Below are 27,335 nucleotides of genomic sequence, written 5' to 3'. Positions count from 1 at the left end.
TCACGGATAGAGTGCTGGACCTAGAGTCAGGAAGACCCAACTTCAAATTTAGCTTTAGACACTTAATAGTTGTGTGACCCTGGGCAAGTCATTTAACTTCTGTCTGCCTCAGTTTTCTTAGCTATAAAATGGGGATAATAATAGCACCTACCTTCCAAGACTGTTGTGAAGATCAAATGAAATTATATTTGCAAAACTCTTAGCAAAATAGCTGGCATAGAGTAGGTGCTTAATAAATGCCTTTCCCCTTCCTTATTGAATATTATACATTTATTTGAATAGTGTGCCAATCAATGGGCACATTAGTGCCCTGTTGGTGACGTGGTCGAATGCTATGTGTTTGTTTGCTTTTATTTATTGTATATCTGATCTGTTCCACTGATCAACTTTTCTATATTTTAACCATTACCAAACTGTTTTAATGATTACTGTTTTGTATACAGTTTGAGATCTAGTACTAAGAGACTCTCTTCCTACTTTTTTCCATTATTATACCTGAGGTTCTTAACCTTTTGTATCCTGCTCATGAACTTCTTTATTATTTTTTACCAGCTCTATTAAATATTCCTTTGATAGTTTGATTGGTATGTCACTGAACAAATAAGTTAATTTGGGCACTATTGTCATTTTATTATACTTATGCACCCTACCCATGAGCAAGTAATGTTTATACAATTATTTCAGTCTGTTTTTATTTCTTCAAAGAGTATTTCATACTTGGATTCATATTACGTCCTGGGTATATCTTGGTAGATAAACTCTCAAATATTTAGTAGTGTATATGGTTATTTTGAATGGAATTTTGCATTCTTTTTCTGTTGGGTTTTGTTGGTAACATACAAGAATCCTGATCATTTAAACGTATTTATTTTACATCTTGCAACTTTGTTGAAGGTATTATTTCAACTTAATTTTTGGTACTCTTTAGGATTTTCTAAATGAGTCAAAACCGTCTGCATTGTTTCCTCTTTGCCTATGCTTATTCCCTCAATTTCTCTTTTTTGTTTTATTGTTATAGCTATTATTTCTAGAACTATGTTAAAAAATAATGGTGAAAATAAGCATCTTTGCTTTATGCTTGATTTTGTTGGAAAGGCTTTTCTCCATTACATATAATGTTTATGCTGTGATTTAGATAGATAGCAGTTATTATTTTAATGAAAGGTTCATTTGTTTCCATGCTTTCTAAATTTTTAAATAGAAGTAGGTGCTAAATTTTGTCAAAAACTATTTCAACATCTATTGTATAATGATCTAGTTTTTAATCTTTACATTATTAAATGTAAATTAAATTAAATTTACATTGTTATATTTGCTATCTTACTTATGTTGAATCACCCCTGAATTACTGATTTAAACCCAGCCTGGTCTTAGTATATTATATTTGTAATATGTTGTTGTGGCCTAACTGCCAATATCTTATTTAAAATTTTTATATCAGTATCTATTAGGAATATTAGTCTGTAGCTTTGTTTCTCTGCCTTGAATCTTCCTGATTTAGGTATTAATACTATATTTATATCATAAAGATCAGAAGGGCACCTCCTTTTCTTATTATTGCAGACAATTTACATAATATTGAATTAATTATTCTTTGAATGTTGTATAGAACCCACTTATAAATGCATCTTGTTTTAGAATATTTTTTCTTTGGGAGTACATTTATAGTTTCTTGAATCTGTTTTTTTGGTATTTGGGTATTTAAATAATCTGTTTCATTTGTCAATTTGAATATTTTATGTTTTTGTAAGTATTCATCTATCTCCTCTCAGTTATCAGTTTTATTAGCATGTAATTGGGCAAATAATTTTTGATAATCTTCTCCATTTCCTCTGCAGTCATTGTGAATCTTCCTTTTATTTTTTGATACTAATAATTTGGTTTTTCTCTTTCTTTTTAAATTCACATTAGCTAACTTTATCTATTTTATCAGATCCCCCCCAAAAGTCCTAGCTACTAGTTTTGTTTATCAATTCAATGATCTTTTTGTTCTCAATTTTATTACTAGTTTTGTTCATCACTTCAATAGTCTTTTTGCTCTCAACTTTACTAATCTCAACTTTAATCTTTTGAATTTCTACTTTATTGATTAATTGGGGATTTTTGATTTTGTAGTATTCAAATTTTAAAAAATTACTTGCTTAATTCATTGCTTTGTTCTTTCTCTGTTTTGTTGATAGAAGTGTTGAGAGATATAAATTTTCCCTTAAGAATTGCATCCCATAAGTTTAGACATATTGTCATAATTTTTAATATCATAATTTTTTTGGTGAAAATGCCTATTGTTTTTACAATGCATTCTATGATACACTAGTCAGTCAATAACCATTTGTTAAATGACTACTATGTGCCAGGAACTGTGCTAAGCATTTTACAAATATTATCCCATTTAGTCCTCACAACAATCTTGTGAGGTAGGCGCTATTATTATCCCCATTTTACATTTAAGGAAACTGAGGCAGAAATAGATTAGGTGATTTTCCTAGGGTCATACAGCTAATAACTGTCTGAGACTGGATTTGAACTCAGATCTCCCTCACTTCAGGCTCTATCCACTTCATCATCTAGCTACTTAACACCAGTTATCTATAATTATTTTATTTAGCTTCCAACTACTTTTTAATTCTTTCTTTAAGGTCCTTTATTGAATATAATTTATTGCATTGTGATTGGAAAATTATGTGTTTACTATTTCTGCTTTATAAAGGTCTTTTGCCTCATTATATTGTGAATTTTTGTAAAGGTGCCATGTACAGCTGAGGAGTATGAAAATTTCTTTCTATTCCCATTCAGTAATCGTCAGAGATCTATCATCTCTGATTTTTCTAAAGTTATATTCATATCATTAATTTCTTCCTTGTTTATCTTTTGGTTAGATTTATCTAGGTCTGCATTAAGGTCTTTATTTTTAAAAGAAAAAATGCTGTAATTAAGAGCATTGATTAGATTCACAGAGTGCTTTGATTCTAAAGACGTAGAAAAAAAGACATTATTCCAAATTGGCTGTAGTGTTTTCTGGGAGTATTCTGGGAATATTAGAATGGTTCATTAGGATTTATAGGATTACAAATCTAAAGCTAGAAGGGCTCTTAGAGAAATCTAGTCCAACCCTTTCATTTTACACAGGAGGAAACTGAGGCCTGAAAAGATTGAAATAACTTGCCTGAGGCCATACAATTAGAAAGTGGCAGAGCTTGAATTTAGGCAGGCCATGGTAAGATGTTAAACACTGAGACTTCCTCCTCTGTAAAATGAGGGTGTTAGATTAATGAAGACTGCTAAAAGTAGCTTCTAAGGGCTCTTTCAAATCTAAATTTGTGCTCTAGTGACTGTTATCAGTTGTTTGAGTAAATATAGTCTGTCAATCCTTATTGAGACTAACCTGATTCATTTCCTGCAAGCCTTGTATTTTTAGACATTAATCCTTTTTTTTTTTTGTAAACTGGTTAAATGAATGAATGAATGCACCTCTTTTCACACTGTTAAAGAGGGGCAAAGGCCCAAGTAATATGCCAAAGTTAAAAGATTTATCTTTCTTATTGGATCGCCTGAAGGACTGACATTTCCAAAGTGAAAGGCATAAGGTTAGATAATTCTAAAATGGCTCATTTAGAAAGAGAAGAACAGCAAAACCAAAGACTTTAATAGACACTGATAAATGAAAGTATCAAAAATGAATGGGCAATGTAAGAACAAACCAAGAGGAGTCTTGAGAGCTTTAAATAACTGGAAGAATATGGGAAGCATAGAAAGATAAATAGTATATACTGAATGATTACAATATCAGCTCTACACAGTGTTTCTCTGAAAACAGTGGGACTAATATTTGCTTGTTTAAACAAATATACCCAAACTTATACAACCAAATGGGTATTAGCCTTCAAAGTAGTCTATGGAAGCAATAGACAATATAATGTTACATCCATTGCTTGGGACATTTTCTTGAAATCTTTTTTTTTTTTGAGGCAGTTGGGGTTAAGCGACTTGCCCAAAGTCACACAGCTAGTAAGTAAGTATCTGAGGTCACATTTGAACTCAGGTCCTCCTGACTACAAGGCTGGTGTTCTATTCACTGTGCCATCTAACTGCCCCTTGAAATCCTTTTTGAAATACTTTTCAGACTTCATTTATAAATCATACCATAAAACCAGTTGTATTTTTTTTATGTCCATACTTCATTTTTGAGCCAAAACAGCATCTCCTAGCTTGATCACCTTACTTATTCAGTTGACCTCAAGATATTAAAAAAAATCTAGTTTTCAAAATATGGAAACTGGTTATCACTATCAGCGTTCAAAAGAATTCCACAATTCTAAAACAGAGTTCCCAAAATGTTTTGCTCAGTGATAGCATTATTTAAATAAGCGTATGGCCGCAGGGTGACTACATTCAGACTCTTTAAGTCCTGATGTTTGTTTTTTTTTTAAGCCAATATTTTATAGTCATATTTCATAGGGAGGAACAAAGGATGAAAACTGCTCAAAGGAGTAGCAAGAAGACTATTCTTGGAACTCTAACTGAAGTAAGATATGAAAATAACTGAAACCGTTGGTGGGCTATCCACATTTTGGGTGGTGGAGTTGGTGAAGTGGTAATAAATGTCCCTGTGAGATCAGGGATCATATCTTCAGTGTTTTTTTATATTAGGTTAGTGATGTCAAGGAAGATGATGACTTTTAATAATGATAAAAATTCTGATTGACCAGATTATGACTTGCAGTTGAACAGATGAATTACAGAATTCATCCATCAGTATAGACAGTCAAAAAAGGAGTCAATCATTGAGCATTTTTTAAGCACTTACAATGTACCATGCACTGTGCTGAGCACTGGGGATACAAAGAAAGACAAAAAACAGTACCTGCTCTCAAGGGGCTCACAATCTAGTTGTGGAGACATGAAAATAACCATGTACAAATAAGCTACATAAAGAATAAATCAGAAAGAATTAACAGAGAGAAGGTACTAGAATTAAGATGGATTGGGAAAGGTTTCCTGTAGAAGGCAGGATTTTAGCTGGGAAGTCAGGGGTATTAGATAATTAGCAATCTTGGATAAATTGCAAATGGACAAAGAGTTGGTCCCAGAATTGAATAGGAGGAGAAAGAGAAAGAAGCCTTAATTGTCTCAGGAAAACTGCAAAGATTTTGTTGTATATTTGAAAGGAGTAGCAAATTGCATATAGCAGATTTGCAGTTTCATGTACAATCATCCTTTTTTATTTTACTATGTTATAGAAGTGCTTCTTTTTTTTACATAAATTAAAAAAAGAGAAAGGAACTGAATCAGTGCCATAGTCTTAGAATTAATGAATAGACTATTTTTTATGTTTAGTAGTATCTTTACTGAGGAAGTCAATCATGAAAGAGAAATGGACCTAGACTATTAATTTCTTGAGAATTAGACTTGTTTTTGACTGTGCTTTCAATTCCAAGAGTCCTGGGGATATTCAACAAGTAGTTGGATAATCATAGATTTTTGACAAAAGGCCAGGCTGAAATCCAGATTTCTTCCCAGAGTTTTGGAAGGTACTTGAAATCAAAATCTATTAATCAAATGATGGCAGTCAAAGCCACCTAACGTCATTTTTCTAAAGGTATGCTATTTTTCTTCTTCTTCAGACGAAGAACCGAGGCAAGAGAATGAAGGAGGGAGCTCACATCAACCGTTCTCTGCTGGCTCTTGGCAATTGCATTAATGCACTGAGTGAAAAGGGGGGAAGCCGGTCCCAGTATGTAAATTTTCGGGATAGCAAACTCACACGCTTGTTGAAGGTATAATTTTCTTTCTAAAAAAGTTTTATTGATGCCTTTTGTCTTTCATGCCACATTCATTTCCCAATATATCCCTCTTCCACTGAATCCTTTCTTGTAACAAGGAATAATAGATAAGCCAGACAGAATGGCACAGCAACCTCATCTGATAGTGTATACAGCATTCCATACCTGTAGTATCCCACCTCTCTGCCATGAGGAGGCAAGTAGGTTTCATTGTTGAGGAGGCAAGTGGGCTTCATTGTCTGTTCTCTGAGATGAAGATAGGGCATTGCACTTAATATGAGTTTTGCAACCCTTCAATGTTGCTTTAATTTACTTTTTATGTCTCGTTCTTCTAGCTCTACTTTCTGAAGGTATATATTTTTGTTCAATTTCCCTCAGCAATTTAGGTTGGTTAAGTTGAAGTGGAACACAGAGGCTCAGCAATTAACTACCCTCTCCACCCTGACAAGTCCTGAATATTTGTTCTGTCTTTTTCCTTCAGAAAGGACTCATCAAAAGGTTTTTGGAGTGATGTGATATTTGACAAATTTCAAACTCAATTAGAACTAAATGTTAGAAGCAACGGTAATAGGTAACAGTTATGGTGCATTGAGACGTTTATTCTTAAATACGATATAAGATCAGCTTTAATTGAGAGAGTGCCCATCAACTGGGGAATGGCTGAACAAGTTATGGTAGGTGAATGTAATGGAATATAGTTGTGCTGTAAAAAGTAATGGAGAGGATGGCTTCAGAGAAACCTGGAAAGATTCATATGAACTAATGTGAGGTGAAGTGAGCAGAACCAAGAGAACAATATATACAATAATAACACTATTGTAAAGACAAACAACTTTGAAAGACTTAGGGAATCTGATTAATATGATGACTAACCACCATTCCAGAGGACTCAGGATGAAACATGCTTCCCACCTCCTAATGGGAAGGTGCTAGACTCAGAGGACAGATTGAAATACACACACACACACACACACACACACACACACACGACACGGCTAATTTGGAAATTTGTTTTGCTTGACTATACTAGTTTGTAACAGGGGTTTTGTTTTTGTTTCTTTTCAATAAGGGGTAAGGGGAGGAGGCGAGAGGGAGAGAAGGTAGATCTTCAGGAAAATAAAATAAAATTTAATTTAAAAAGGATTATCTTTGAGGAAGAAGATTTTAATTTATTAATATTGGTCTCTGGTTCTGACCAGTCTCTGTGGAGTACTCAAAGGATATGAGCATAGTGTTCAGTGTAATGTAAATGGGTGGGTTCCATCAATGTCCCGCAGTCAGTAGTGTCAGAGCCAGGATCCTAAGCCAATTTACCTGAATCTAGATTTAGCTCTCTTTGAATCCAATTCAACAGTCATTTATTAAGTGCCTACTACATGCAAAAAGAGGCAGTTTGGAGCAGGGGATAGAAAGCTTGCTATGGAGTAAAGAAGGCCTAGGTTCCAGTTTTGCCTCTGATGTATGCTGACTATATGATCCTGGACGAGTCATTTAACTTCTTAGTTCTCTAGATGACTTTCCAAGCTTATGTTACAGAAAAGGTGCCAACCTGCATTAGTAAAGGAAGTTTCCTCATCTGAGAGTTCCCTCTATTAATGAAATAGCAGGAGAAGTCCCTAGTCCTACCCCTATGTATAAAGCACGATAGTTAGATGCTGGGGATAAAAAAAAAATGAAATAGGCCTTTCCTGCAGGGAGATTTACCTTCTAATGGGGAACAGGATGTAACATGTATACAAGTAAATAAATACAAAATAATTTCAAGAGGAAGAGAGTTAATAACTTTGGGGTTCAGCAAAGACTTCAAAGTATGCAGTTTGTAAATTGAAGAAAATTAGTGATTCTACGAGGTGAAAGGGAGGAGGGAGGATATTTTAGACACAGAAGATCATTTGCGCCAAGACACTGAGGCAGAAGATTGAAGGTTGTGTACGGGGAACTATGTTTTTTTTTTTTTTGCTACACCATGATGTGGTTCAGATCTGTTATATGGTTATATAGCAGATAGGCTCTGCCTTTCCAACTTGGTTCCAGCAACATTTACATTATGTAGGATGCCTTAGGAGGGAATAGCAGAACTGTGATGATTGCCCACATCAGCCCTGCTAGCACTTACTTCGAAGAATCCCGGACAACCTTGATTTATGCCTATCGAGCGAAAAATATCAAGACCAGGGTAAGTAAAACAAACACTGCAGTTAAAAATTTATCCAAACAACAATAAAGGGCCAGACCGGAGGATCAATTAAGTTAGGAAAATCAAAATGGATGAGATTTGGAATCGGAGAATAGTTTATTGTATAACCGATGATACAACAAATATAACTTGTCACCAGAAAACTGGTATAGGCTTAAAAGAAAAAATTGAAGGTGGAGCAGAAAGGTCACAGAAAAGGAAGGGGATTTTTTTTTTGATTGATGCTGAGGCTTACAAAGAGACATTATGGAAGGACAAGAGGATTACCCACCTGGAAATGTTTATGGAGAATAGAAGAGAAATTTAACCTTCTTAGCACATTTTTCAATATTAAATCACCATGCCCCCACAGTGTCCTAGGGGTATTTTTTCAGGGGTCTAAGTTGTTAACAATGTAATTTTTAAAAAAATTACCTCATTTAAAAAAATTGAATAGCTCTTGGGAAATACAAGGTATTTCTATACTCAATTGTATTCACAGACTCATGAAATGTTAGAACTAAAAAAGACCTTAGAGGTCATCTAGATCAATTTTTCACTCAAAGGAAGAGAGGGAACCTGTCTAGAGTCCCTGACAGATGTTCAACTAGCAAGCTTTGTTCAAATACTTTCAGGGCTGGAGAGCTCACGGGGCAATTCATTCCATTTCTGGACAACTCTAATGATCAGAAAATTCTTCCTTATGTGGACCTAACATCTCACTTTTGGCCTTTATGTCCTGATTCATTAGGTTAAACGTAATCTACTGAATGTCTCCTATCATATCGCCCAGTACACTGATGTAATTTCAGACCTACGCAGAGAGATAGAACATCTGAAATCAAAAACTGAGACGCAAGAAAAGGAGAAGAAAAATGGACCTGATACCAGAGATGTGCAAGGTAATATAGAAAGCAGATTTTATTCTCTTCTAGAATTGCAATATTTTCTTTGGACACTATTTGATAACATTGGTGGTTCTTCTCTGTTTTAGAATGACCCTAATCATCTAACTGTACAGCTTTCTTCTTTTAACAAAGCCTTATAAATGAAAACAAAACAAACAAAAAAGTAAAGCCTTGTCTTTCACTTGTCCAAGGGTTGACATCTCCACTCAAAGGATATGGCATGGTTGAAAGAGTTGCTGGACCATGTGACTATGGGAAAGTCCTGTAACTTCTCTAGGGTTTAGTTTCCCCAACTGGAAAATAAGGGACATAGACCCAGCCCCCCCGCCCCCCTGCCTTACTTCCTCTTTTATTTTTTTTCTTCCGTTTTTACAATACTAACTGTGTTTAGACCTTTTAAAGTGAGGCAGTGGGTATATTGGAAAGAATACTAGATTGAAAGTCAGGGAGACCTAATTTCTTATCCTTTATCCCTTTGGCTCTCAATTTGCTCCTCCAAAAAGTGAGAGGCTTGGACTAAAGGATCTCTAAGGCTCTTTGTATATGTAAAAATTCTTTTAAATCAATTGCATTTTTTCTTTGGGCAAGTTGCAATTAAAGTTCTTGTTCGTTCTCTCTCTGTCTCTGTCTCCGTCTCTGTCTCTGTCTCTCTCTCTCTCTCATAACAGAGGTCCATCATGACTCAGAGGAAGACAGCCGAATGCAGATGAATAAGATTCGGGGACAATTGATTAGTGCATTCAAAGAGCAGATGGAAATGAGACGGAGCCTTATGGAATTAGAAAACACAAATATTGAGCTGCATATTGATACTTCCCGGCATCTCTTGACAATAGCTGAGTAAGTACAGCTGTGGTCCTGTAATATGCCCATGACAGAATATAGAATTGCCTGTGATACATAGGTTTCAGCGATGATCACAGTCCCTTTCGGAAAGAGTGCTGGGTTTGGCAGCATCAGAAAATCTAGGTTTGAATCCTTACCCTGTTACTTACCAGTTGCATGGTATAAGGGAAAGTGTGCTGGATTTGAAGTCAGAGGACCTTTCCCCTCTAACATGGTATAACCCTGTCACATGAGAATTAGGTGGACTTAATACTGGAAGACTCGTCCATATTGACTTATTACAATAATTCCCATTTCCATAGCATTTCAAAGACTACAAAGCTCTTTACTCACCACAGCTCTGTGAGGTAGGTAGTACACATATCACTACCCATTTTACGTGTGAAGAAACTGAGGTTTAGAGATATCAGGTGACTTGCCCATAGTCATCCAGGTGGCATCAGAGATGGTAGTCAAGTCCAAGTCTCCAAACTCCAAGCACAGACTCCAAGTGCTCTCTTCACTACGCTGTTCCTCATTAGCAGTCCTATTGTTAATATTATACTGTATATAGACTGCCATCCCCAGTCACACAATTTAACTCTCCATCAAAAGATGGAATGAATGTTTTATGCTCTTCTATTATGTCACTGTCAATTCCCAATAATTTTCCATATCTTCCCCTACTCTCCTCCACAGAGGAGATAAATACATGCATACACACACACACACACACACACACACACACACACACACACACATATATGTTGCAGTAAAGAAGGAAAACAAATCCACATACTGACCACACATACTGTAGCAATACTGCTACATTCTGTACTTACTTTGACAAAGAGGTTGTACATCATCCACAAGTTCTCTGAAGTCATGTTTGGTCCTTGCATTGGTCAGAGTTTTGATGACTGTTGATAGTGTTTTCCTTTATATAACGTTTCTTTATTTCCTTTATGTAAATTGTTCTCTTGGTTTTCTCCACTTCACCATATGTCTTCCCGAGTTTCTCTGAATTCTTCATTTTTTGTCGTTCTTTGTCATTTCTGATGCTGTAAGAATATGCTATGATATTAATATGTCAAAATTTGTTCAGACCCTTCAACCTTTACCATTTTCTTCTTTTGTTATCTTTGTCAGTCTAACGAGTGTGAAGTTAAACCTCAGAGTTGTTTTAATTTGCAATTTTTGTTATTAGTGATCTGAAATGTTCTGCAACATTCTTGTAGATGGTTGTTGATAATTTATGTTTCTTTGGAAAATTGCTCATTCATGTCATTTGACCGCTTGACTATTGGGGAATGGCTCTTATTTGTAAAAATTCCTATCAGTTCCCTACTTTTTGGATATCAGGTCTTTTTTCAGAGACATTTGCAGTGAGATTATCCTTCTCAACAGTTTCTCTTCTTATTTGAGCTGCATTGATTGTATTCATGCAAAATCTTTTTAAAATTACGTAGCTGAAATTGTCTCTTTTATTAATTATAGTTACTATTCTTCCCTCTTTGGTTAAGAAGTTTCCCCTTAGCCATGGGTGTATAAGGTGACTCGCATTCCTTTTCTTTTGAGCAACTTTGATCTTTCCTTCTCTATAGACTCCTTCCCCTTAGATTAGCAATATGCTCAGACCTTTCAAAAAAACCTTCCTTGACTGTTCCACCCACTAAAGCTATGGTCCTCTATCTCTCTTACCCTTAATTGTCAAACATCTGAATTATTGGTTTTAAATTGGGAGTTAGGAAGACCTGAGTTCAAATTCTGCCTCTGATACTAAGACTGCCTCATGCTAAGCCTGTTTTACTGTTTTGGTGCATGATTTTTTTTTCCATTTATTGGTTTTGGTGCAGCTGGGAACGAGAAAAGGCCCATCAGGCTCACAAGGAGAAGGATGATGAAAATGTGGAGGTTGATGGTGAAGGAGAGGAGGGAGAGTCTAATGAACCTCATGAGGTTTCAGTGGCCAGAGAGGAGATCAACATGCTCTTGGCGGAGCAACGGAAAACAGCAGCCCTAAAGGTAAGGGAATACCTGAGTAATTATTGATTGAGTTCTGTCCTGGGTATTGTGAAGAATATGGTTCCCTGCCCTCAGGAAGCTTATACTCTAACTGGGAAGATAGAAAATTGTGTGGTCCAAAATTGTCCAATCTACAATAAAAGAAACTGAGGCAGAACTCTGAGACACTAGCACTTTATTAAAGGGTCTATGGCCCCCTCTAATGAAGTGGACCTCAGATTTTCCTTATGACCTGAGCTGCCCCCTTCCTCCAGGGCCTTATTGTATAGTACTTGATACCAGGACAATACAGATGAGGCAAACTGCAAATACAGTCTCATTAGTTGATAGATCTTGACTGTGACCCTCTAGGAGGGTCTACATAAAATACCAAATTCCATTGGTTGACAAGCCTATATTTTGACCTTCCAGGCGGTCCTACTGAGCTGACTAGTAAACCTTGACAGACCTGTCTCGGCCTTTCAGAAAGTCCTACCAAATCAACAAGCAGACCCACATGTTGGGCTGATAGATGTCAAAACATCCATGTGGGCAGGCAGGCCATGGGCTGGCAAAGAGGGCCACTTATTGGCCAGATACTCATGCCATATCCCCATGCTGGGCAATAGAGGGATGATGAGGGATGGAGGGCTAACAAAAAGAGCTGGGGGACTTTCCATGTTATTGAGTCACCTCTGCCATGCTGGGCTTGGTCACCATACCAAGACAAAAACATGGGTGGAGGTCCTCTAATTAGCTTCCTGTGGTTAAGCAAGTGAACTTACAATCTATAGTTCATAGCTATGGGGCCCTAATAAACAGGATTTATAATCACTATCCCTGTGGAATCATACCAAACTGATGACTACTAATTGGAATAAAATAGGAGTCTAATTAATCATCTATCACAAAATGAAATGTATGTGAAAAAGCTAATAAAGTATTTTTGGAATCAACTGACTTAAGTTCAGCTCCTGACTCTGATGGTTACTAGGTATGGGACGTTGGGTTACTTACTTAACTCTTCCCCAGTCTCTGTCTCCTCACTTGTAAAATGAGGAGGGTGGAAGCAGTGGCTTCTGAGGTCCCTTCTACTTCTAGTTCCAAAGTGTAAAACTGTCTGGTACCAATTGCTTGTCCAGCAGACATTCAAATAGAGAACAGTGCCATGAGTGGTTTCAAATGAAAAACAAACCTCGTAGCTCTGGAAATCCGATCTGGGAGAGAGGATCAGAGATCCATAAGAGACCTCAGAAGGTCACCCCTCTCATATTTTAAAGAAATAGGTGATCAGAATGGTTCAGTGACTTGTCCAAGGCACTGAGGTAGGTTGGCCTGAGAGGTGGGCTTTGAATCCAGGTCCTCTGACTTCTGAGCAGATATACCTTTCACTGTACCATGAACTGCTGCTTTCACACTTATTAAGTTCTCACATGTGCTAGTCAGTATTAGCCCTCTGTCAGACCAGTGGTATCCCATTTTGTAGAGCTTGATTTTATCCCACGAGGCTAGGGTCTACAAAAATATATGCCACCTCCTCTTTGCAGGTAGGTGGCTCAGTGGATGGAGTGCAAGACCTGGAGTCAGGAAGATGTAAGTTCAAATCCAGCCTCATTCACTGTCTACCTCAGCGTCCTCATCTGTAAAATGGGGATCATAACAGCACCTACTTTCTAGGATTGTTGTAATGACAAAATGAGAAAATATTTTTTTCATTCTTAATGTTTTATTTTTTCCTCTGATTACATGTGAAAACAATTTTTAATGTTTGTTTTTAAAAATTTGGAGTTCCCAATTCACTCCCTTCTTTCTCTCCCTGAGACAGTAAGCAGTTTTATGTAGGTTATACACGTGCTTTCATGCAAAACACATTTCCATGAAATAATATTTTAAAGCACTTTGCATACCTTTAAGTGCCGTGTGAATGCGATTATTAGCTAGTTGCCAAATAGAACATGGATATGAATATGGTTGACGAGTTTTTGTAGAATTTTTTCTTCCTCTTTTTCTTGTTCTTTAATATAATGGATAAACTTCCGAGAGGGAGGTTGCGAGAGGGACACAGCAGAGGCTATAAAAGCAAAAGCTATCTATAAAAGGGATCCAGTAGCAGGGAGATGTAGGTCACTAGGAAACAAGCCCCACCCTGCCATTCTGCAGCAGCAGGTTATAGATTTGAATGACTAAGTGTGAGTGGCCTGCCTGTCTAAGCCCATCAGCCCACAGGAATGTTTTGACATCTATCAGCCCAGCGTGTGGGTCTGCTTGTCGATTTGGTAGGACTTTCTGAAGGCCAAGGCCAACTCACTAAGTGAGGTAGGGAAGCTGGGACTTTCATTTCCATGTGTAGAAGCAGCCATGGTCTTTGGGGAAGTCTTGGTTTCCCTCTCTTAGAGGAGTGTTTTCTGTGATCCATTGGGGATTTCGGTTGACTCACTCAAAGTAAATGTTTGCATTCCTGTTGGGATAGCAACATTCAGGGAATAGTACTAGGTGTGGCTATCCAAGGTTATAAGAACAGTCCTTGTAAGAAATCAGAGTACCAGTATCACCATAGAAAACCTGCCTCCTGCATACTGGACTGGTGATAGGCTATGCCATGCAGCTATTACAGGAAGGGTGGCCGTAGACTCTGCTTCCTGGGCTCACAGTGGCATGTGTGCTGACTAAGGCCTTTCACTACCCTGAGGGCAGTTCCTGCAGTGATAGACTGGGGATCTTTAGGTAGGTAGGAGGTAGAACATATATGTATGACATATGTATGACATGGCCCCTACCTTCTGAGAATGAACATTGATAGAAAGGGACTTCATAGGTTGTATGGTGCATCCTAGTTATGAGCATGAATCCTTCCCACAATATCCCTAGCAAGTGGTCATTTAGCCTCCATCTGAAGACTTCTCCCAAAAGGAAACTCACTATCTCCACAGGCAGGCAGCCCATTTACCTTTTGGACAGCTCTAATGGTTAGAAATATTTTTTATATTGATCTTGACCTCTTTATGTTTGAGAAATATTATAAGGACTATACTGGCCAGTATGGATCAGGTGCTTGACAGATATTCCAGTCATCACATGCATTATCTCTGTGCCCTGGAGAGAGCTATTGACTGTATCATCTCAAGACCTATGTTTTAGGGTCCTATAAAGCCTTTTTTTAGCCATAGGTGATCAGGAAGGGAGTCCAGAAAAAGGCTTGGGGTGATGTGGGGCGATGTGTGGTCTTTTACCGCAGCTATGTTTCATAGTATACCAAGAGTCCAAGTCTCCAGAAGTCAGTGGTCAGTGCAAGACCCTTTTTGTAGGGGACATACAGTCACTGTTCTACATGTAAAAAAGTAGGAGCAATATATGGGAATGGACAGAAGGAGGGCTAGATTCTCTTAGCTCAGGTCTCTATTAATTCCCTCGATCTGGTTATAAGGGATGGGTCTCTGAGGAGGGGATAGGATTGGAAACATTGGAAAATGCAAATGATATAGCAATAAAAGATATCACTTTTAAAAAATAAGTCACCCAAAAGAAAAAACTGATGCTGTCTTCCTTCCCTTCTTTGCAGAGGTGGGGGGCCATGGATATGGAACACTTCATATACTGTCAGACTCAGTTGATGTTTTGCTAAACTGCTTAATCCTCTTTCTCTACTCTTGCCTTCTCTTGCTCTCTCATTCCCTGTGATATGAGATCTCCCTCCCTTCCCTCATCCCACTGCCCTTATCTTACCCCATCTTATCCCCATCTACCTCCACCATATTCCGAGTCTTCCCTTCCCCACCCCCAAAACTCATTAAATTTCTTGCTCCTTCTACCATATCTCTTCAAACTCATGCTCCAAAATTAACAGACTTCTGATCTTAAACCTCCTCCTCTCATGCTCCTCAAGCCACCCCCACCCCCTGCCTCACCTTGGATGGCATTGAATCCCTGACCATCTTTTCTAGTACCAAGTGCGTTTTTCATATCCTCTGATTCACTGGCCCCAGAGAGGAAGTTAGAATACTCTTTGTTCCTTATTTCCACTTCCATACTCTTATTCTACCACTGTCACTCAGCAACCTCTCTTTTGAGGTTCACTCTATCCAAATTTATTATGCCGTTCAGATCCTGGTGGCTCTTATCTATTATCTTTCTCTCTCTTTTCTCAGTGAGTCCAGTGACTGGCTCATACTCTTCCTCTTCTCAACTCTTGCCTTCATACTAGGGGACATACATGTTGATGTTCCTTCAAACACCCTAATCTCTCATTTCCTCAATCTACTCAATTCTCATGGCCAATTCCTTCTCTCTACCTGTCATGTTAATGGGATATGAAGATCTTCCCCACACATTAATAGGCCTCACATGGAGCCCATTAAGGGAAGCTTGCTTAGGGGAGGCTTGCTTGTAGGAAGGCTTTTACACCTTTTGGTACTAAGTCGGTCAGGCACTGAGTCACGAGGGTTGTGATGCCTTCTGTCTCTAAGAAGTGTGTGTATACTCTGAGTTGGTATTTTGCTTTGGGGCTTCGTTTATGAGAAGGATATTGTGATTCCCTGGTGGAGACTTTGAGTAGCCGTATGTTCAGACCCCTCCCTCCCCCACCCCTGCCTCGCTCAGATGTAAAGTCTCTCTTGATCCAATGGTGGTACAATGTATAGCAATATTGCTTTAATCAGGCAGTCAGAGCCCTGTCGGTTGGCTTTTATGCTAATTTCTCTGCCTGTATTTTCTCTGACGTTCAGGGAGCTGATTTTTCCCCTGAACTAGTGAGTGTAATTAAAAGTAGGATTGGTAACCCCTTTTTGAGCAGTCTTTCCTAGAAAAGCAGATCAAAGAACTTGTGCTAGCAGGCCATCTTAGGTACGTTAAGGTGTTTGCTCTTACACTACCTCTGGTACACACAGGAATTGTTTTTCCATCATCTACAAGTGTTCCATCATCTACAAGAGCCATGATCAAGAGCTTTGAAATATCTTTATTGGGTTATAATCTATCATTCCATTTCTGCTCATCCTTTACTTCTAAACTTGCTCTTTATCTTCACCATACTCTCTAATCCCTCACTACTTTCCCAGGCTATCACCCCTGTCTCTCACCCCTAGGTATGCTGTCCGTCTTTCCTAATCTTGACTCCATAGTGAACTGATTCAGTTCTACACCATCCTCTAATAACCCCTCTAACTTTGTCAGATGCTCACACCTTGCCAAAACCCAGCATTGAATTACTCCCAAGTGCAACCATCTGCCTCCTCTACTCCTATTCATCTGCTAGATCCTAGAATTCCTCTTTTCTCCAGGAAGTTTGGACCAGAAACTCCTCTAATAGATGATTTCTCCTCCAGAAACTCTTCGATCACGATGTTACTACCACTATGCATCTATTATTTCTGGAGCCAAGAGGTTTCTTTTGGGAACATTTTGAGAATAGTTAACTGAGAATGGACTGGTTTCCCAACAAATTTACCTTATCAGATCTCAACTGCAGCTCTCACTGCAGCAAGGCAAAATTTTTGCTTCTCTCTAATTAATTCACCATCCTGCTTATCCTAGTGACTGTTTCAAGCCTTCTTTCTTCTCCTCAAGCCTTTAATAGCACTTTCTTTCCCTGCCTTCTCAGCTAAAGACCTCAAATTATACCTTTCCAAGAAAATCAAGACCATTTGCTGATAGCTTCCTTTTCACCCATCCTTTTCATTTCATAATCCTTTGACATCATCTTTCATTATTTCCTTCTTTACTCCAGCCTCTGATGAAGCTGCTCATCTCTTCAACCAGGCCAACTCCTCTATGTGTACCCACAATCCTACCTTTTCCTGTCTTTTCCAGATGATTGCTTCTATCATTCCCCCTTGTAAATACACTCCAGTCTCTCTCTTAAAAAACAAATAACAAAACAAAACAACCTCTAACCTTTATTAGATCCTCCAGTCTCTGATACTTGTCATCCTGTATCTCTTAGCCAAACTCCTTGATGAAGTCATTACATTTGATTTTTCCTCTTATTCTCACTTCTTTACTTTCTGTAATCTGGCTTCCAACCTCACAACTAACTGACATGGCTTTCTCCAAAGTTATCAATGATCTCCTAATTACCAAATTTAATGGCAGCATTCTTTGCACAGAGGGCATCCTCATCCCTCTTGACCTCACTGTAGCATTTAACATTATTGACGACTTTCTGCTACCAGATTCTCTTTCTTTGCTGGGTTTTCATGACATTGCTTTCTCTTGATTCTCTTATCTATCAATTATTTTCAGCTTTGTTTATAATTTTATCATCCGTTTCATTTCTACTAACTGTGACTATACCTCAAGCCTCTCCCCTGGGCCTTCTTCTCTTTCTACACTCTCTTACCCCTCAGCTCCCATGAGTTTAATTATTATCTCAATGCAGATAGCTCCCAGATCTCCATATCTAGGCATAGTCTCTCTCCTGAGCTCCAATCTCACATTACCAGCCATCAATTGGACATTTAGAATTAGATATCTCAAAGCCTTCTTGAATTCACCATATCCAAAACAGAACGCATTCTATTTTCCTTTGAACCTGCCCTTTTCCCCAAATTTGCTATTACTTTCAAGGGCATTCCTATTTTCTAGTCACCGAGGTTTGCAATCTTGGTGTCATCTCTGACTCTTCACTTTCTTTCATTTAAAATAAACACTTAATTACCAAAACTTGTTGTTTCTATCTCTCTCCCTAATATCTCTCATATCCTTCCCTTTCTTTCCACCCACATAGACACCACTATCGCCACCACATCACCTTTTACCTGGACTACGGCAATAGCTTCCCCCCACCCCCAAGCCCAACCTTCTTTTAATCCATCCTTTCCACATAGCTGCCAAAGCAATTTTCCTAAACTGAAGGTCTGAATATGTCACCTTCTCTTTTTTCAATTAATTAATTTTTAGTTTTCAATATTCATTTCCATAAGCTTTTGAGTTTTAAATTTTCTCTTTCTCCCTCCTTTCTTCCTTCCCCAAGATGGCATGCAAGCTGATATAGGCTCTACATATACATTCATATTAAACATACTTCACATCAGTCATGTTGTAAAGAAGAGTTAGGACCAATGGGAGGAACCACGAGAAAGAAGAAACAAAACAAAACAACAGCAACAAAAAAGAGAGCAAATAGTATGCTTCAAACTGCATTTAGACCCCATAGTTCTTTCTCTGGATGTATGTCACTTTCTTAATCAATAAATTCCAGTGGCTGTCAGTCACCTCTAGGGTCAAATATAAATTTCTTATTTTGGCTTTTAAAGCTTTTCCCAATCTGACCACCTACTATGTGTGCAGTCTCCCTACCTGTTACTCTTCCACATATTCCCTGATCCAGCCATACTTGCTGTTCCTCACACATGATGTTCCGTCTTCCATTTCTAAGCCTTTGCACTGTTTCCCACTCCTGGAATGAATGCCCTTCCTTACCTCTTGGTGTCTCTGACTTTCTTCAAGACTCAAATCAAGTGTTATTTTCTGTTGGAGACCTTTACTGGTTCCCTGTATGTGCTGGTATCTTTCCATACAAGGTTACATTGAGTCTGTTTAGTATTGGCCTTGTATATATCTACATACGTATATTTTATTTATCCTGATAGAATGTAAGCTTCTTGAGGGCAGGAACTATTTTATTTTTCTTTTTGTATTGCCAATACTTAGTATTGTGTCTGGCACATAGTAGGTGTTCAAGTAATGTTTGTTGATTGATTGGTTGGGTAGGGAAAGGGTAGGGATACATTCAGAAATAAAGGTGATATAAAATCAAATGTATAAATAAAAACTACAAATAAACCGAAGGCACTTGATGTTATACAGAAAACATTTTCTTTAGGAGAATTGCAGGATTCTGTTGTGGGATATTGAATTCTTTTCAGACTATCCAAAAGAACATGATGTACTCGTATCTTAGTTCAGCCCAGCAGCTGGAGCAAAGCATAGCTTTGGATGATCTCTATATGCTCCCTTTGCAAAGAACGTGCTCCTCCTCCACCTAGCTCCCTGGGAAGACGAGCCATTTCTCTGGTAGCTGTTATCATTTAACTGTTGGTGCAGCTTTGGAGAATTACCAAGCCAACACTTTACAGAGAAAAGAAAGCGAAAGCGAAGTCTGCTAGTTAAAGTGCTTACAGGGCTGTTTTTAGGAAAGAGAAACACGTTTTTGGCAACTTCCTATTGTTAAAATGAACAGCTTTTATCTCACATAGCAGCTATATGGACTAGCCAAAAATGCCTTGAAAAGTATTATATCCAGCTTCAAAGATTTGCAGGTCATATAATTTGTTTTACCACAAAAGCTCTCCCAGTATCTTAGTTCATTTAATTTTGATAATTAATAATAATAAGATAGCATTTATATAGTGGTTTGCAAAGCAATTTTGCAAAGCAAATTTTGATAATTAATAATAATAAGATAGCATTTATATAAGGTTTGCAAAGCACTTTATAAATATTAATCTCATTTTATCTTCACAACAACACTGGGAGGTGGGGGGGGCTATTATTATTATGCCCATTTTGCAGATGAGGAAACTGAGGCAGACAGAAGTTGTGACTTGCTCAGGGTCACGTAGTTAGTAAATTCTGAAGCTGGATTTGAACTCAGATCTTCTGGCTCCCAGTCTATAGTCAATGGACCTATTGTATGTGTTGAAGGAAAGGGAAGGGTGTCTGGGAGTTATTTCAAGGAGTCTATGCATTTATATGTGAAGCCACAGGTAAACAAATAGACCTTTTCTGTACTGAACAAATAAAATATCTCATGTATATGACTGTTTTTCAAATTTAGGTTATGCTTTGAGAGCCATAAAATGTAATTTTATTTAAAATCATTACTGAAGTCATGACAACTTTTTCTCGTGGTATATTTTCTTTAATCATAGGATCATAGCATCGTATATTTATTTTATTTTTAATTAAATTTTTTTTACATTAGTGAAATCCGTCTTCTCTCCCTACCATCTTACCTCCACTGAAAAAAGAAAGAAAAACTAAACTCTTGCCACAAATATGCAAAGTTAAGCAAAACAAATTCCCTCACTGGCCTTGTCCAAAAATACTTATCTGTCTCAATCTGCTCTGAGTCCAAGCAGTTGATCATTTTGTGGGATCACTTTAGACATATGGGCTCGTCCAAATAGATCTAGAGGTGGAAAGGACCTTAAGGACCATCAAATCCAGCCTTTTGATTTTTGCAGATGAGGAAACTAAGGCATAGACAGGTTAAGTGACTTGTTCAGGGTCACACAGGTAGTAAGTATCTGAGGTGGGATTTGGACTCATATTTTACTGACTCCAAGTCCCATTTTCTAGCCACTAAACCAACGATTCTGCTTCTCAAAATATTATTCATCAGGAACCAAACTTAGCTGCTTCGAAGGCTCACCTCTATACTACTAACTCAGCTAAAACCCACTTAGCATCAATGGATGCTAATACTAAAACCATGATTGTGGGGACGGGGAGAGGGACAGTCTGTGAAATTATTTGACATAAAAAAGGGATCCTCATACCTGAAAAGTTTGGCAACTACTGTTGTAGCCCATATGGCAGGATCTAGTTTCTCTGGTTCTTGAGCAGCTCAGATAGCAAATTTATATTTTTACTGCTGCTGTTGGTTTTTTTGGTAGACTTGGGATTTCATCAGTATGAAGGACTCCAAGTCTTTCTGTTCTAGCAATGCCTATTGGCATCTGTTCTGCAATTTATAGTCCCAGAGCAGTTTCTTGACCTTTTATTGTGTGATGGACTGCATTGGTAATATGGTGAAGCCTATTGATCCCTTCTCAGAATAATATTTTTAAATAATTGAAGAAAATGCTAAATTTCGGTTCAAATTTAGTGAAAATAATGATTTTTTTCCCACCCAAGTTCATGGATTCTCTGAAATCCACCCACTGACCCAGGCTAAGAGCTCTTGTCTTGCCTATAGAGTTGCCTGGTGCACAGAGATTAAGTGACTTGCCAAGAATTACATAGCTTGTGTGCGTCAGAGGTGGAACTCGACCCAGGTGTCCCTGACTCTGAAGCCAGCTCTCTACTCATTCCACCCTCACTACGCTGCCTCTTATTGAGAAAATAGCATAACATATTAAATACCAAAAAATACCATATTAGACAGATGATACATATAAGTATGAACACATTCAAGCATATATCTGAATATGCTGAACCAGATATCTGAATCAATCAAAGTTGCAGATGCGAATCAGTCCAATTTACCCAAACTATGCTCTCAGAGTTTCTGTGATTCATCTCCCTCCAAACACTTGCTTTCTTCCACAGGCTGGGCTAGAGCAACGCTTAGCCAACACCAAGAAGAAAGCCTCCCAGATGGAGAAATTGTTGCCCAAACAAATAATTAACAAGGACCAGAGGGAGGTGCTGAGGCTTCTCTGTAAAGCTCACGAGCTGGAGGTAGAGAACACAGAGCTTCAGGCAAACAACTTGTACCAGAAGAACCTTTTGTGCCAGAAGGATTTTGTGATTCAGCGGTACCATCAGCACAGGCTTCTCTGTGAGGAAATCATTCAGCAGCAGCGGGAGCTGATAAAGGGTAAAACTCAGACTGTTTGCTCAACAACCAACTTTTAGCTCCAGTTAAATACTTTGGCTTTTATTGTGCCCAGTGGAAGGGGGTTATCAGCTCATGCAGCCTGCCTGTAAGTCACATTCCGAGAATTTCCCTTTCTTCACGTTTTCATCTTCAGTTGTATGGGCTGGGCATTTTGTCTGTGTCTTAATCCTCCCATTAGTGATCTAACATTGGTAGCCATGGCAACCATTTGGAAAAGATGCAGCAAAGCAAGGTTAATGACTTCATTCCGAGAAAATGAACACTTTGGGGAGAGCAAGAAATGGCGCTGTCTGGGAGGGTGAAGAGCAGGCAAGAAAAACTTTCACCATATTTTCCCTCAAAATCATAAACACCAAAGTACATTTTCAAACTTTTCGAGAAACATAAACTGATTACCTAAGAGCTCTTAATTGAGTCCTTTTCCTTTTGTGCATGCCCAGTCCAATCCAATAATCCAATGAAAATTTATTAAGCACTTACAAGTTACAAGATGACTACTGTATTAGACATTGTAGACACAAAGACAAAATGAAAAAAAACCAGGCTCTGCCCTCAAAGTGCTTCCATTTGATTTGCCCTTTGTTTTAGTAAAAGGTGGTCTTTTGTTGAATGGCCGGGCCAACTTTAGGCCAAGTTCTTTTTCAAAAAATTATTATTGATGTTTTTATACCACCTTCATTCCTTCCATCCCCGGTCCATTGAACTATCCCTTTTAACACAAAATAAAAAAGAAAAATAACTCTTTCCCACCCCCTCCCCACCCCAAATTGAAAAAAGAAAAAACAAAATCCCCATTGCAAACATATATCATCAAAGAAACAACTTCCTGAATTGGCCTTGTCCAAAAACCTAAATGTGTTTTAGTCTGTGCTTTGAGTCCGTCACCTCTCTGGAAGTGAGTGGAATGTTTCATCATGGATCTTTTGGAATTGTGGTTGGCCATTGCATTGATCAGAGTTCCCAAGTCTTTCAAAGTTTTTCTTTACAATGTAGTTGTCATTTTATAGTTTTCCTGGTCATGTTCACTTATCTCTTCTTTAGTTCACTCAAGTTCCCCCAAGTTTCTCTGGGGAATTTCTCTGGAACAATACCCTTCACCATTTCTAACAACCCAATAATATTCTATCATTCATATACTACAACTTTTTCAATCATTTCCCAGTTGATGGGCACTGCCCTCCCTTTGGTTTCCAGTCCTTTGCCACTATAAAAAGTTGAAGCTGTAAGTATTTTTGTACACTTGGGTACTTTTCTTCTTTTTTTGATTTCTTTAGTATAAAGATCCAGGAGTGGTATTGCAGGGTCAGAGAGTATGCACAATTAATGATTTTGGGGGGGCATAGTTCCAAATTGCTTTTCAGAATTGCTGGACAGGGTTCATAGTTCCTCTGACAGGACAATGATGTTCCTGTTTCCCCACAATACCTCTAGCATTTGTCACTATTCTTTTTTTGGTCAATTTTTGGCAATTATCACCATTAGAAAGTTCATAGGATCATAGATCTAAAATTGGAAGGGAACTTGGAACATCTAGTTCCCCTTCCTCATTTTACAAATGAGTTAACAAAAACAAATGAATTAATTGATACAGAGAAAGGTATGTCTAAGGCCACACCAGTAGTAAGCGTTGGAGATGAGGGTCTGAAGCTGGGTCCTTTACCATACCATACTATTGAGACAAAATCTGCTTCTCTCATTTGCACTTGATTCTAATTTTTCTCTGTGGAAGAAACCAGAATGAGTCTATTTCTTTTTCAAATGACAGCTTTTAAAATATTTAAAGATGGATATAATATCTCCCTCAGTCTTTTCTTTTCCATGTTAGATCTTGCCAGTTTCTTTAACTATTGGTCCTATAATTTCTAAATCATCACCCAGTTCCTCTTCCCCCAATCATTCTTATTACCCTCCTCTGAGTATACTTTAATTGGTAAGCCTCCTTCTGAAAATGTCACATTTAAAGTTGGTTGTGTTGGCACATGCCTATAATCCCTGCCACTAAGGGAGGCTGAAGCTGGTGGATCACTTGAGTTCAGGAGTTCTGAGCTACAGCAGGACTGTCATTTGAGTGTCTGCACTACGTCTGACACCAATACAAAATTCCTGGGGAGCTTCCAGAATCAGGGTGAGGGGGAATAAACTAGCCCAGGTTGGAAATAGCAAGTGAAAGTTTCTATGCTTTTCAGGAATGGGATCATGTTTGTGAGTGGCTGATATACTTCTAGCCTGGCTGAGATAATATATTTTTTGAGATAATGTATGTTTGAGATACCCAACGTCAAAAAAAATGTACAAAACCGAACACAGCTCTTCCAGTTGTTGTTTGACCAGTGTAGAGAATAGTTGTATGGTTCCTTTATCTGGATATAATACTTTCTGTTAAAAGCAGTCCAAGAAAAGAAATTGAACCAAGAAAAAATAAGACAAACCCATGCAATTATAATGAGATGATGACATAGATATAATATCACTTTTCTTAGCATTTTCTTTTCCAAGTGAAACCTCGCTGGTTTCTTCAACTGTTGCTTCTATAGTCAGTCAACTAGAATTTATTAAGCACCTACTATGTGTCAGGCACTGTGATAAGCAAAGAGGATACAAAGAAAGGCAAAGGATAGTCACTGCTCTCAGAGAGCTTACAGTCTAATGGGGGAGAAAACATGCAAACAACTATGTACAAAAAACTATATACAGGATAAACTGGAAATAGCTAACAGAGGAAAAATTAACTGGATAATAAAGGAGATAAACTGGAGATAATTACCCAGCATTAAGGGGGATCAGAAAAGGCTTCTTGTCTTTAATTACCTATAGTTTCTAGATTATCCCCCACTCCCACTCCCTAGATCTCTCACTGCCTTCCTCTAGATGTACTTTAGTTTGTCAGTGACCCTCTTAAAATGTGTCTAGGAACCCAGTTATTCTGGTTGTTTGATCAATGAAGAGAAAGGCAATATGATGACTTCTCCTTTTCTGGGGAAACACAATATCGCTCCTAAAAGCAAATAGAATGAAACCATTATAAAGACTGAGCCTTGATCCTAAAAAAGAGATGTGAAAATGTACCCCTTTCCTTCTTTGCAATGGTGGGGGACTATAGGTGTGGAACACTCCATATACTCTGTCTTGGGGGACATGTTGGTTGGCTTTGCCAAACCACTTGGTTTTTCTTTCTTTTTTTATTCTTTGTCATGAGGGTTACTTTACTGGGTGGGGAAGAAGGAAGGGAGAAGGGATGCATTTAGAAAGGAAGATGATGTAAAAATGAAAAATATCAATAGAAATAAAAGGATTAAAAAACAAAAACCAACATGTGAAGCAGTACAAGATTGCATTAGGTTTTTTTTAGTAGCCATATCACACTTTTGGTTTATTAAGCTTGTGTTCAGCTGACATAAAGAATATGTTAAGTGTGGGGAGTAATCTAGAAATTATCGGATCAAAAGTTGAAGAAATTGGGGAAGTTTAACTTGGAAAATTAGTATTATAATATCATGATGCAATATTATAGGTATGCTACTAAGTAGTAGTATTAGCAATAATACTATTATTAACTACCAAAGATGTGTTATATCTGATGTATCTGTCATTATAATTACGTGAGCTTCCCCTCCGCCGCCCCCATCAATAGGGTGAAGGAGCATATTGTAGATTAGTAGGAGCCTGAAGACCAACTTCAGAATGCACTAGTCATGTGGCCTTGTTCAAATCACGTAACTTCCCTGTGAGTCAGTTTTCTAAGGTCTACTTTGAGAATAAGGCAGAATGTCATAATGGCTAGAGATAGCCTTGGGGTCAGAAGGCCTGAATTCCCTGCCTCAGAAACCTACAGGTTGTATGACCCCGGGCAAGTCACTTACTGTATAGTGCCCTAGATAACTATAAGGTTAGAAGTTGCCGATCTGCATTGGTAAAGGGATTTCTTCATGTATTGCACCCTACACCAATGGAATCAGAGATCTGCCCCACTCCCCCAAAAGAGGATAAGAACACAGTTGTTGAGAGATTTGACGACTAATATGAAACCACTTTGTAAATTGTGAGGTGCTATATAAAATACAAGATATTATTTTTGGGTTAGTTTCAAATGAAGTTAAATGAAGAACTTTGTAATTATTTCTGTTAAATTTCATCTTCTGCATGACAGTAGTTACTTGATCACATCTGTAAGATCTTTCGAACCAGGAAGACCTGAGTTCAAGTCTAATCTCAGATACTTAATGGCTTTGTAACCCTGGACAAGTCACTTAACTTTTGTCTGTCTCAGTTTTCTCATCTGTAAAATGGAGATAATAATATCCCAATCTCCCAGGACTGTTATGAGAATAAAATGACATAATATTTGTAAAGTGCTTTGCATAATTTAAAGCACTACATAAATTTATCATCATCATCATTTTAGTACTCTGGGATACAATTTTTCTGAGCTATATAACTTTAAAGCTTGTCTGCTTGGTTCTCTTGGACTTCGATTTTCTCTTTCCAATGTTTGTTCTTCTCTCTGAATACAATTGTGCTCACCAGAGAAGAATTCAGTTCAACAAAATAGGAATTGAGCTGTTCTGTTTTCTGTTGTTCATCTGTTAACACACCATCTTCTCCTAGAAGTAGGCTCGTCTTACTTGTCCTTTTTGTTTCAAATATGACTTTTTAAAAGCCGGCTTTTAGAGAAGGATCTGGTAAAAATATAAATACATGATATTCAAAAGTCTTAGTGCAATCGATACCCTTTATAAATGTCCCACTGCCCCCTCTTCTCCAGGCTTGTTGTTCTTTGGGTGTTTCTGATTCTTCTTGACCCCATTTGGGGTTTTCTTGGCAAAGATACTAGAGTGATTTGCCATTTTCTTCTCTAGCTCATTTTACAGGTAAAGAAACTGAGGCAAACAGGGTTAAATGACTTGCCCATGGTCACACAGCTAGGAAGTATCTGAGGTTGGATTTGAACTCAGGAAGATGATGAATCTTCCTAACTTCAGGACCCAATGCTCTATCCACTGTGCCACCTACCACATCCTCAGTTCCTTCAAGTTATTCTTCATAGCATGAACATGAGGCCATCACCGTCTTCACTGCTCTTC

At 37.9% G+C, this 27,335-nt stretch overlaps 1 protein-coding gene across 1 annotated transcript in view; it reads left to right on the top strand.

Annotated features, from left to right (window-relative positions):
- The window catches only part of LOC118834064 (kinesin-like protein KIF19), an 85,546-nt gene that overhangs the window by 32,660 nt on the left and 25,551 nt on the right, over positions 1-27,335 (top strand). The window contains exons 8-13 of the mRNA XM_036741508.1: positions 5,622-5,774; positions 7,834-7,956; positions 8,708-8,858; positions 9,533-9,704; positions 11,546-11,714; positions 21,963-22,233. Of these exons, the coding sequence (XP_036597403.1) occupies positions 5,622-5,774; positions 7,834-7,956; positions 8,708-8,858; positions 9,533-9,704; positions 11,546-11,714; positions 21,963-22,233 (1,039 nt within the window). The remainder of the gene's footprint in view (positions 1-5,621; positions 5,775-7,833; positions 7,957-8,707; positions 8,859-9,532; positions 9,705-11,545; positions 11,715-21,962; positions 22,234-27,335) is intronic.

The sequence above is a fragment of the Trichosurus vulpecula genome, chromosome 1, assembly GCF_011100635.1.
Source record: "Trichosurus vulpecula isolate mTriVul1 chromosome 1, mTriVul1.pri, whole genome shotgun sequence".
NCBI lineage: Eukaryota > Metazoa > Chordata > Mammalia > Diprotodontia > Phalangeridae > Trichosurus > Trichosurus vulpecula.
The sequence above is the reverse complement of the archived record's forward strand: the minus strand, read 5'-3'. Positions and strand labels throughout refer to the sequence as shown.